Below are 13,372 nucleotides of genomic sequence, written 5' to 3'. Positions count from 1 at the left end.
ATTCAGTAGAGCAAAGAACTATTTCTGGGGGGAGGGGAGGGGGGCGGCACAGGGAAAGTACCTATCTTATCCACAGAAGCACAGGTCACATCTCATCATCAAGGAAGATATGCAGGGATTTCCCCAGATCCAACAGGGGTTTTAGAAGGTCTCCCTAAGAAAGTTACGAGACTCGAGATGTCCGCAGGGCAATTGTTAGCCGTTCCGAAAAATCGATTGGAAAACAGTTTTACAGATGACAGAGTAATCATTCACTTATTTCGCAAAATTCCTTACAATTTCTGAACGGCGTCAAATAAATCTTTGGGATCTGCCTAGTTCTGTCTATCACTTCCAAAGGCTCATTAAAAAAATACTTTTTACTTTGGTCACATCAAATGAAATAAAAATTGCATGCAAAAAAGTCAAAATTAACTTTGTCAGGTCATCAGATTCCTTAGGAAAAGAAACTGAGAGGAAATTTCGAATAATTTTAAAAAAAATGTCCAGAAAAAAATTCACTTGATCTACACTGGCTACGGCTTGAGCACAATATGTGAAAGATAAGTATTTTGTGTAGGTTGTTCTATTTCAAAAATTTCACTTTAAGCCTTTGGATAAACGAAATTATGCTAAAATAAAATTGAAATATTATCGAGTGAAAGGCTAATGCACATACTTTGGCAATCAATTCTTTGGACTTCCTTACTTCATGACATTTTTCCTTCAGAGTAATTTTAAAGAGGGACAGGGACACGGGAATTTAAGTTCGACACAAGGAATACTTTGTAGTGTTCTAAAGTATTAATTGAGGGTATAATTACTATCAAAGGCTGTGCTTGGCAGTGAGACCGCAGAAATGTGTATCTCAATTCGTGACGTTGCAGGCTTCATGTCACATGTGCTTAATTTCTTGGATGGAAAAATACTTAGTGTTATTCTTGGAAAGCTTTCATGATTTTTTTCTTCTGCTGGAAGAGAATTCTGTAAAAATTTTAAGCAGTGGCATTGATTTCTTTTCTTTTGATAAAATAAAATGAGAGCAGAGATTTTGAGACACTGAAACCGAGATACAAATTCCTGCAGTTGCACTGCTGATGTACCTTGGGGTGTATATTTTGGACAGCGCTTTGAAGTGTACCTTGAAAAAGAAAGTTCCGAATTAGAAAGTATTGCATTGATCATACTTCACAGAAAGTGGAGAAGACCAAATGGAGAAGTTGACAACTAGCAAGACGTTTTGAGCTTGGTAAGTTTTCATAAGCCCTGCATAATCACTCTCTACTAAAAGGTCTAGAGCGGGATCATTTGGTCTTCATTTTGCAGTTAGGAACTACAATTTCTAGCCAATTTGTAAAACCACTTATGTGCATAGGGAAACTAATAGTACATACGTCCTTTCTGAACTGAACCAGAAATTGTAGTTCCTAATTACAAAATGTAGTCCATTAAATGGTAATGGCAAGGGATACTCACAGTCATTTTTCAGCTGCATGAGGGTGATAAAATACAATTGCGGTGAAATATGATCAAAGCAACACTTCTGATTTCAACGTTTCTTCTATGCATTGGAAAATAGGCACATCCTTGAAAAAATAAATTTGTCCTTTTAATACATGGAACATTCAATCATAATTTTAGAGTAAAGTTCATACATAACAGAAAATAAGTTTTATTATAAAAATATATCAACTACTCTACTTGCATAACAAAACTTAAGAGAAGGCCATGACGTAAGTCCAAAAGATCAAAAAATGAATAAAATTGGAGTACAAAACATTGAGCGGTAACTATTACTTTCTTTACCATTTTTTTAGTAAATACTTAAGTAATGAATTACAAATACATGAAAAATCACAGCTTTTGCCAATTAAAAACATTGGAAATTAATGTTTCTATTAATACAAAATATATAGACTAAATTTTCCTTACTTAGTATTTACATGAATGTGTTTGTTGAAACTTGTGAAAATTGTACAGCTGTCCACAAATCTACTGATTTTTATTTTTTGGTGCAAAACACCATAATCTCTGAGTGTATGTGACCACTGACAAGCCACAGGAGCAGGGACATTAGTCCATTAGAATACAACAGTAAGTTATAAAAGCCAAAGCATAAAAGAGTGTTGTGCAAACATCTTCCGAACGAAAAAGAGAAAAAAAAAAGTTTGCCCAAACAGGTATTACATATGATGTTTTAAAATGAGTTAAAATAAAAAAATTAAAAAAAAATACTGTTTAAAATTCCAATCTGGTATAGTTGGAGCTCAAGATTGTACTAAAGATGCAACTTTTTGCCTTTTATTGATATAAAAATAAACTAAATTGTTTGTAGCTTACTTCTTACGACTCCTAAGAGCACTTTGTATCGAAAACGCAAGATCCGATTTTTAACCCGACAAGAAAAAAATCTCTTTCCTGGAAATTTTGTCTCTGTGGGCTCGAGGTCCCTCTTACTGAGGACTAGACAGTCATATATCATTTTGCTGTGAACTTTTTCCTTCCTGCTGATGAACACAGAATTTTGGAATTCCTCGAAAAGACAGGAAATTTATTGGGACTTTTTTTCTATTTGAACAGTGTCATTTAGTAAAATGTGGTAGAGTGAAAAAACTCCCAAACACTTGTGGATGCAGTTACAATTAAAATACAGATTACGGAAAATTTTTGGAAGTGTAAAATTGATAAATATTTTTACTCAAGGTGGGCCCAATGGTGCGTTTTGGTGTTCCAAATACGATTGAAGCTAGCATATTTTCTTGCCCGCCATCCTTGAAGGCCGAAAGTAAACTCTTGGGTGTGGGAAATCTGTCGGTTATGGCGACAGCTTTCTCAACTGACATTCCGAACAACTGTAAAAGGTGTTTAATGAACATTTCTTTGACTGTGTAATTGCGGACCTTGCTCATACCTTTTGAGAAATCTTTGAAAGTCATCAAGGAAGCAAAATCACTTTGGGGATCAAAACTTGGGAGGGAATTTTTATCGCAGCTAGCAATTGTTTTGTCTTTGAACTGTTTACTGATGAGCTTTGTCAGGGTTGCCAAGTACAAGGCAGAATGTCGATAGTCTGAAGTGTACTTCAATTGAAAGCAATCCACTACATACGTGTTAATTGCTGCTTGGTGGACGGTCGTCTCCGGTAAGCCATAGTTCCCACCGTAAATTTCAACTAAATAAATAAGTTTTTCAATGCCGCTTTGTTTCAGTCGGATCTGAAAGAATTTAAAAGAGATAAATTGTAAACAAGGTTCATGAGACATCTTTGTAGGTATTGCATTCAAAATTATGAAAGAGCTCAAAAAAACAATAAAAGGGAGCAAAGTGATCAAGATCTACCAAAATAATTTTTTTTTTTTTTTTATTAAAGTCATCATCAAATAATCTGGTAAAATCAAGTTCTTCCATATCAAATGAAGGCGCTTAAGGAGCAAATTTTCCACTCTATCCTTGCGTGGCACAGAGAAACCAGAGGTCACTCTAAAATCTGTCTAAAACTTAGCCAAAAACTATCTTTCCCTCTGAGGTGATGATTTGACTACCCAATGACCTACTGTGTACTTTTTATAAGCTTAATGTTTCTATTTTTTTAAGCTTTAAAAGAGCTGGAAAAATTTCCTGAGGAGAGTTTGTTCTTGGCCTACCTCTGCGATGCTTAAAAATTTTGAAGAACAAATGTAGACAGCATATCAAATGCTCTAAGATGATAACTTTACACAATTTAAAATACTACACACCAACATTCTATTCTTGCATCCAAACTTTCATTTTATTCTTAATATATGTTTCTTTCCATACAAACATAAAATTCCCAAAATTTGTATTTCAACATAGACATTAGTAGAACTACCAGTGCTGAAATACATCCTAGATAAAATTTGTCCGCCATCACAATTTCCTTTCAGAGAATTAGCCAGGTCAGGTGAAATTTTTCACTTACTTTCTGTTCATGGAAACGGCCGTCCTTAATACTGCTGCCAAGATCATCCATTCTTTTCCTTTCGATAATGTATGGCAAAACTACTTCTGCATTTGTTGTTCGGCACCGTGCAATCCAAATGTAATCTCCAACTTTTAAATGCCGAACTTCATATTTAATCCCGCTGTTATCCAACTCAAGTATAAAAGGTTTTGTGCGACTGAAAATGTTACAAGAAAATTAAGTTGAAAATTGAAGTTACAGAATGATTTAAAAAAAAAAGGCCGATACAGCGTATATCCTCTAAATCATTACATTAAACCACTACACCGGATATGAAAGTGAGCACATTACACAAATTGTCAGAATTTCTTAAAGAATGCCAAGAACACGTTAAAAATTTACAAATTTGACTCACAGGTGAGCGAATCGCACATCCTGAGTTTGTCAATTTGAACTTTTAACTCATCAAAAGACCAAAGTCAAGAATTAAATCTGGCAATGAACTAAGTAATTTATGTAGGTTTAAAAAAAAATTATTTTCTCAGGAAGCTGAGTTTATCTTTATGAGATTACTGGAGTCTGCACCAACTCAGTTTAGGTTCTTTTGAGCTGTGACAGAAGACCCGCCAAATTTCTTCTTGCATTTACTTTCCATGAGAAAATGATGTCAGACAATCTTCTATCGCAGTCTGAAAGTGCGTAAACTTATTTGGCATGAACTCTACATAGTTCTGAGTATAAGAGAAGTGGGGTTGATGGACGACATTAAACACCGTGTTTTATAGAGGGTGATATCTCTGTTAAAATCAGATGTAGAAATTAGGACTTAGGACAGATCTTATTACTTTTGGCTGTTCTATAAGCTTAAATCCATTAAAACGCAATTGTGTAATCATGCAATTGACCCATTGTCTAAATTCCAGTTTAATTTTAGATTTTTGGGCTGAAGCCTCTCACTTTTGAGTTATTCACCACAAAGGTCCCTTTTCCTAATTGCAGTACAAATATATTTTGAAAGTTTCGAGGAAAATAATGATAAAAATAACTCTTTTCTGGGAAAAACTTACTTTTTCGATTCCTGTTCATCAACCAGTAAAATTACGTCGAACATGTCTGGCATGAGAATGAAGAAATCTGAGGCTTGACTACTGCTTTGTGAACTGTTGGAGCATTTTTTGGGACTACCTCTGGAGGTTGATGCCTTGGTAGAATATTTGTTGGGACTTTGACTAGCTGGGAGGGGCAGTTTGTCCTGTGAAGGAGGAATACTTTCCTTTGCTTTAGATAGTTGATCAGATTCACATTGGACCTAGAGCAGGCAAAATAAAAATATATTAAAACTGAAACAAAAGTACAGAAAAAAGAACTAGTGGAATTTCTTTGCCTAAATAAAAAACTTAAACTTTGCTTTAATAAACTGTGTTGTTGAATGAAAAGGGACCAGATATTGTTAATGCGAGCAGCCGCGTTGTCAATTAAAATTAGATAATGAGCGTCCGTGCGGCGACCGGTAGAACGCGCGGTCCACCGCTTCAAATTAAGATCGCTGATAAAGTGCATGATTTGATTTTAACAGCATCTTGGATGTCCTCACATCAAAATCAATCACTTCAGCATCTCTGAAAAGATCACAATAAGTAAGAAAGCTCATTCTCTTACATTCTTCAGAGTTATTTACGCTGTACGCCTTACGCAGCAAGGGATTCGCTACATGTGGTAATAAGAAGCATGTACCAAATACGCTGAATGATCAAATACGCAGTATAGAACTAATTTGCTGTATGATCTTTTGCAACATGACCCTTTTTATTTAAGTTAGTCAATAAGAGTATTTCATGTTATTTCTCATGGAGTTTCAGTTTCTTTAGCCATTCTCATATCCCATTTCTTTTTATTCCTGTTGTACTTAGCAATGTGCTAGTACAAACGGCGTGCCTCCAGTACACCACTAAGGATGTCCCTTTCCCATTTTCCTTTCATTATGAAATATTAGTAAATATTAAACGGATATGTTAGGTCATTCAGCTCCATTTGTGCTAAGCTGACTCAATTTGGTTCAATCAGACGAGGTGTGACTTCTATTTGAAGCTGGCGACAGATCACAAGTAGTTGAACTGACAAGGTTACATGGGCTTCATTTGAGAACAACTATAATTTTGAAATTTTTCCAGTTTTTAAAAGAAAAAAGTGGCGCTGCCTAAAATTTTTGGCATAAAGATAAAAACCCATAAAAAAAAGACACAATATAAATGTTCTATCATTAGACTACTACCTAGGTCACATAATACCACTGGTGATGGTTAGTTACACTGCCAAAGTCACCATTTTCTTTAGCCTGCTTCCACAAATAAATTTTTAGAGAAATTAAGGTAAGTACGTCATTGAAAACGGATTTTTGTAGAAAAATTTCATTTCAAAAATTATATGTGCCTAAGTATTTCATTTTCAATTTGAGAAACAGAAGCAATTAAATAGCCAATAATTTTGAGTCTTAGCCTCTTTAATGATCAGAGTATCATGAGGTGTGCGCACTGAAAATGAGGTTCCATAACGTGAATCGAAAGTTCTATTCTACGAACCGAAATTTGGCTTGGAAAAAACGAAGAGCTTGATCAATATAGAACACGGAATTTTCCACTCATACAATCAACTTTTCTTTTTCAGTATGCTTTGCAAAAATCTTGGTCTAAAATGTATTTGATTATTATTGGAGATTTAAAAGTGAAAAGTAAAGAAAATATAACTACCTGGCTCAGCAAATAATCATCATCATCATTGCAATCACCAAAGTAAAACTCTGCAAACGACTCAGGAACTTCCGTGGCAGGATTTTCGCCATTTGAACTTGTTAACTCCTCCAGTCGACTAATAGGAATTTCAGAATTTGTTTCTTTCTCTGATATACACTTCTCTTTTGACTGCTGATCTGAACCTTCACGATTCATTGAAGATAACTTATTGTCTTTGGATGAACACAGATTGTTAGACTTAACTGATGATATGGACGGCACAGAAAATTTATCTATTGTTGATAGTGCGCTATTTTTGACAAGTAAATCAAACTCATCATCTGACAAAGAATCAAGAAAACCTATGTTTTTTTCTGATTTTCTAGGTGACTGCTTAGAGAATGTGTCAGTGCATGGAACCGAAAAATCTTCAGAGTCTGATGGGGCACTAACTTTTTTACCAGGAGATTTCAGCTCTTTAGGAAGACTATCATCATCTGAATCTGATAATTCTATTGAGACAGAAGTATTATTACTAGTTATTGCGTGATGTTTGTCACTACTTGACGTTTTTCTGATCTGTCTAGAAGAGCTTCCACACTTGTCTAGGGATCCAGTATCTAAGGCTGGAGATTCATCATCCGATGATGATATCACATAAGAACCTAAATTTGACAAAATTGTTCCACTTGACCCTCTGTTTACATTTGAGACGGGAGTTTTTTCCACTGAAGATTTTGGCGAACAATTTACTTGTTCAGATCCGTCTTCAGTACTTGAGAGGTCAAGCCAGTCGTATTTTGATGAATATTTATTAAATGGGCCCTTCTGGTTCTGTGAGATGCTATCTGCATAAGAATTAAGATTATTCGTCTTTGACATAGTTGAGGAATTTTGTGTGTTTTTTGAGAAGATGGTATTTGACGGTGGACTAGCGGGGGCATCAACAGCATCTGGTTCGTCTGGATCACTTTCATTTTCAGAAAAATCAGCGTACATATTTCTCGAGTTCTTCTTCAGGGGCCTTTTCCCTTTTGAGCTTGTCTTCTTTCTGGGTGTTGCCCTGTAAACATTGGTCCGTGACTGGCATTTGTTCTCATCGTTTACAGTGGCACTGCTTTGGATAGCAGACGGATCAGCCTCTTCTAATTGTTTTGCAAGCTCAGTTCCTTCGATAGTCAGTGAAAATCTATAAAATAAAAGAAAATAAAGGTCACTCACAGGGTTACCTAGAGTTAGCCAGACAAAATTAAATGTTAGAAGATTTTCAAGGATATCAGCTGAGTTATTCAAGGCCACCCCATTGATACAAAACCTGAAATCAGTGTTCTAGATTTTTCGGAAAATTTTTTAAGGGCTTTCATTGGAAAAGAAATGTCTTATGAAAATCCCTCGTGAAATTGAATGCGTGCACATAGCACAGTTAAATCTCATTGGAGAATGAGCCAGCAACTGACAAGTACAAAAGTTCAAAAGATCACCTACAATAGAAGAGAAAAGAGAGTCACTATTCATAAGTAGACAAACTTTTAATGCAGCTGGTGATAAGAAAGGGTGCACACAATTTTAAAATGACACGCGAAAAGTGATTCTTGAAAATTAGACCAAAGAGTATGAAGTTCAAAGAATTATGAGTGCTCTCACCAATTTCTTTTAAAATTAAGTTCTTTCAAAGATTTACAGATGGGAGAGACAAGTTCAAGGCTGCAAGAACCCTGAAAAGTAGGTACCTAATAATGAAAGTAATCGTGCATACACAGATAAATGCAACGTGGTAAACTTAATTTCGAATTGGGTTTTTTAGTTTTATATGGGCAGAGAAGGGTGCATTGTCACAAACGAATCTTACATGTTTGAACCTCAAACAAGACATTCAAAAATTTTAAATTGCTTTTTCTAAAAACGACAGTTTTTGAACAGCCAATTTCAGGTCATCGTAAGTTCTGTGCTGTTGAATGGGTATTTTTGGACTTTTTTGGGGACAAAATGTTCACTGAACACGTCTCTATGCAATGGTACCAATAATAACACAATTCTGAGATGTTCGGTACTAAGATCCTTTTTCCCATTTATAGGTACAATTGAATTTCGTCTGAACTTTTTATCTTTCAAAAAGGAAATTTTTTTTAAGTAATGCACAGAATCGAGGGTATAATTGAGCTTCAAGTGACTTACTTACCTGGGTGGATTCCCTGTCTTAGAAATGAAAGCTTTCTTTATGAGCGTTGCCATGCTTGACCAAGCTGTGTAGTAAGAACCAGGGTCTGGCTTATAGAAGGATGCATCACACAGAGCCTGAGCAGACTTCTGAAGCTGAGCTTTAGTCATGAAACCAGGGTAATTTCCTTCGTTTTGACTCCGATAGAGGGTTATCAAAATGGCATAACCTCCGGATCGAAACGCAGGTACATAGGATCTTTGTTTTTTGGCCGAAGGAGATGTTGATGTGCTTGCTCGCTCTTCATCATTCAATTTCTGGACAAACCAAATCAGGTGATAAGTAGGTGCTGAAAATTACCTTAAGATTACAACAATTGAGGTAAAAGTGATAAGTAAATAGAGAAACTATTTTGTTTCAAAATGTTTTTTCTTCTCTGTTTTTCACACAGCAAATTAGAATTTTCTAGATGACCAAACATCCTACATAATAAAAAAGAGACTGATTTTTAAATGCAAGAACTTGTATGCAGTTACTTGTAACTTTGCCTCCTCAAAACAAATCCATAAAAAATAAACCCAGCAATAAGACTCATCCTGCCTTTCAAAGTTTGGGATCTTTGCTTTGAACAGCTACCTATGAATTTATGGGGAAAATAAAGCAGTAGAATCAGCACTGGACAAATAAATAATGAAAAAAAAAAAAACATAAAAATGAAACAGATACGAATACAAAATAAAAATATAAATGAGCTTAATTTTTTATTGTGTGTTTGAAATTGATCATCTCTAACAGATGTGAGCGTGAGAATAATTTACATTCTTACTAAAAATCATACCCGTTTCTTTGCAGTCTTGTTTGCTCTTTGTGGGTTGCTTGTAGAACATGCCAAAGTTGGTGCATCAACATCAGTTAAATCATCGCTGCTGCCTAAGAGTTAACAGAAAAAATTTGAGGTGAAAATTCGAGGGCAACAAATACAACATACTAGAAATGAAAGTTTATCTGTCACCTCCCTAAGTGATCCATCTTGAAATGATATTGCTCTTTGCTTCCTTTGCACTATCTTGAAAATGTTTACATAGTTGTCAAATCTTACGTAATTGATTTAACTGAAAAAAAAAACAGGTTCTTAAAAGGTATAAAAAACGTATGAGTATTTTGAGGAATGTATTATTTTCAGAATTTTAAGTTTTCGTTCCATTTTACACCCGTTTAAAACTGTTGCCTTTGGTAGAGAAGGGCACTCCTTCATTACCCATTCAGAAATAATGCTAGACCTCCATTACACGACTTGTACGATAAGTTTTGACTTTTTTGTCTAACCTCAAGTTATCTTAAAACTGGTGCATGCAGAATAAATTCTTTTGAAGTTTGACAGCAAACCATTAAATGATTTCAACAGAAGAGGCACAGGTTCTGCCTTACAGGCTGAATCATTATCACTGCGACACTTATTATGGTAAATTTGCATATCACTTGATGAGTTAAAAAAACACATATCTTGGATTGGGATATGTTTAACTACCCAATATATGGATGGAATCCCCCAATAATCATAATGGATCACCATCCTTGTGTCTGGAAAAACTGCTTGACAGAGAAAAAGGTTTCCAATGAAGTTCTGCAATTACACAGTCTCCCCAATGATCTAATCAGATATTTATCATAGGTGTCACTTAATGGATGCTCACTCAGTGGATGGGTTCTTCTGTATTCTTCTAGCTTCCTGTCTAATTTGCTACATAAATTGTGCCCAAAGTTGTCCAGAATCAAACAATCCTTTCCTGTTTTGAGAGGTAAAGGAAATCGCTTGAGAGACTTCAGTGCCTGTAACAAAAAAAAGTAGGGGTATTACATACCTATCCTTAGTAAAATAAAATACAAATTATTGTAAAAGAATACTAATAAATTTTAGGAATGGCTTGGCTTCAACTAGAACCGGCCTGACTGCTTTTCATGTTGCCTATGATTTATTTTTGTGATGGAAAATAAAACAATATAAATATGGCTGCATTAAGAAAACAGGTTTGCTGCATTACACAAACAAAATTATGAACTCCTGACTGTTCCAAATTTTTTAATCAGGAAACTCACATACTTCCTCAGAGACATTAGGAATTTTTTATCCTTACGTGAATGCATTCCAATACTACAAAAATGTCAAGCAAACAATATGGCTCATTTTCTATTTAAAAAGAAATGGGAGCAAAGATTTTGAAACAATAGAATTGAGAAAAATGTGTCCAAGTTCAGAAGAGGATGATACCTTTACACTTTTTGTAGGTTTTCCTTGGGTTATAAAAGATATAGGTACTCACAAGACTGTAAAAAAAAAAATGCTTGATTTATTAACGCAGAAATGAGCCCCTAGAGAGGAAATTGGGCGCTATCAGGGGAGTAGAAAATCATTAATCATACGAGTTATCACTCTTGCGAAACTGTCAAGGAGGAAGGTAAATTACTTTTTACACTCAATTTTTTTTGTAATCATTATTAGTTGGAAGTAATATTGAGAGGAACCCTACAAAAGGGAAAAATTTAAATCATCATATACTTTTAAGCATTTTGCAAAGGCAAGTAGGTGCATTCATGGCTCTTCTGACTCTGATTGAGAATTTTTGGAATTTCTTTATCTCATGTTCTCTGCAAAATAGTGTACACCCAGCACTATTTGCCTACCTTGTTACTTAAAGTTTCAGGCCAAATTGTAAGTATTTTTGTTTGTATCAATGGATCGAGAAAAAAAAAATGCATATTTTGAATTGTGATGTTACAAATTACTACTCATGCTTGATTATTTTCAGAAAAACTGACGAAACTTTTTTTATTTAAATTTGGTGTGAATTTCTTTCCTGTGTGAAAAGTATTTACAGAAAACTTCAAGGAGAAGTTTTACTTACTTTCCTTTACAAAGAAAAAGAAAGAAAGAAAAAAAAATAGAGAAAAGCTGTAGATTCTTACACATTGTGATGAAAAAACAAATATTTTGACTTCAGGCATCAATATCCTAAATTTTGGCAGCCGAGAATAATCTTCATTCTTAAGTGCCATTTCATGCGATCAACTAACTCTCGTTATAGTTATCTAGATGGTGTAGGCAGATAAAATACACTGTATTACCTTGCTGTAGCAATACTGAAGATTTGAATTCTTTTGAACTGCTTCTTCTCGCCATTCTTCAAGCCATTGTTCAAAGAGTGGATTCGGTCTTTTATGAGTAACCTTCATTCGCCTCCTTTCCTTCGACATGGTAGAAAAGTAAGTTATGATTTCAGTCAAGCATGATTCCAATTTTGTCGTTTGGTGTTATACTTCTGAAAATAAATGAGTAACAATTGTTATTGGATGACTGGACATTCAAGAGAAACACATTCAAGAGTCTACTATGAGAGTAGTACTATTTTTAATTCTCTGCAAGGCAAACTAAGTAATCAAAATGTTCCTTGCAGTTTTCTGTGATTTGGGTATTAAGAACAAGTGATGAAATTTTACAGTGAGTTTCAATAATAACCGTTGTTTGGTTTTCCTTCAGAAAATTAAATATGAATGGAGACTTGCATTGTTGCAGGACAAAAAATAACAAACATTGTTAGTATTTCAGCTCTCCTGATAAATCGGGTTTTCCTAAACATGCATTCTTGCAATTTCATAACTGATAGCTTCCTTTGTATTTGAATTAATTATCAGCATCAGCAAAGGGTACATATCAATGGAGAAATTACCAGACCACGTATCTCAGTTTGCAATAAAGCAGACTTCCTGTCATACTTTATTTTTCAAATAGAAAGCCACGCAACATCAGTTTTTGAAAAATTCCGTGATATTTCTCATCTGTGCAAGGAAAACTTTGCTAAGACTTCAAGGAATGATACAGATTTGTTTTCCTTAAAACATAAATTAGGAGTAGAGATTTGCAGACACCGCAAACGAGATACGGTCTGGCGGGTTCACAGTTGATATGCATTTGTATTTGCAGTTTTTGATCTTGACAACTCAAATTGCACTTGCTGTCTCACAAGGCGTCACGTGCTGGATTATCCTAGTCATCCTTATAACTACTATTACTTATACAGACCCTCATCTCTCATGAGTGTGCGTTTAATCTTTCAGAAACTTTGAACTTTAACATGGACATTCTTTCGGTAAGTCCTACGAACCTCTTCAGGATGAAATGTATCATTGAATAGTCGGTAATGGCCTGACGGCCGATTCCTTCTCGTCCCCCCCAAAAAATAATGGATTAGTTTATACCTCTAGGTTTTGATGGCTAGACAACGCACTGTGCATTAGTGCTCTATAGACGAGACAACTTGAAGGCGAGCTGAGGGGCCACTTTGAACACATCACAAAATGGATACGAGAAATTCAGATGTACATTCGTGGTAAACATATCATTAATAGAAACTTTTTCTGCTGAAAGGAGTGAAAAGAAAAAAGGAAATAAATTTCCAATCGTTCAGATTCAAACTTCACCGCTTCACCAATAAGAATTCTATTAGGTTAGGTTGATAATAATGTGAAGAGTGACGTCAATAGCAGTCAAAAAGCATTCTTGACGTCATGGCGTGGCGTACATTTGGC

General features: G+C 35.0%; 1 protein-coding gene across 1 annotated transcript; it reads right to left on the bottom strand.

The window, feature by feature from the left end:
* Nucleotides 1-1,631: 1,631 nt before the first annotated feature.
* mus81 (mus81 structure-specific endonuclease subunit) lies at nucleotides 1,632-13,313 on the bottom strand. Its single transcript, XM_019055860.2, has 9 exons — nucleotides 13,043-13,313; nucleotides 11,912-12,105; nucleotides 10,483-10,618; nucleotides 9,627-9,718; nucleotides 8,810-9,105; nucleotides 6,649-7,819; nucleotides 4,969-5,210; nucleotides 3,920-4,118; nucleotides 1,632-3,194 (listed from the first exon to the last, which is right to left on the bottom strand). Exons 2-9 carry the CDS (start codon nucleotides 12,038-12,040, stop codon nucleotides 2,634-2,636), a joined length of 2,826 nt encoding a protein of 941 aa, XP_018911405.2. The 5' UTR covers nucleotides 12,041-12,105; nucleotides 13,043-13,313; the 3' UTR covers nucleotides 1,632-2,633.
* Nucleotides 13,314-13,372: the final 59 nt, after the last annotated feature.

Source organism: Bemisia tabaci, chromosome 2, assembly GCF_918797505.1.
Source record: "Bemisia tabaci chromosome 2, PGI_BMITA_v3".
NCBI lineage: Eukaryota > Metazoa > Arthropoda > Insecta > Hemiptera > Aleyrodidae > Bemisia > Bemisia tabaci.
Note: the sequence above shows the minus strand (reverse complement) of the source record. Positions and strands in the feature narration are given on the sequence as shown.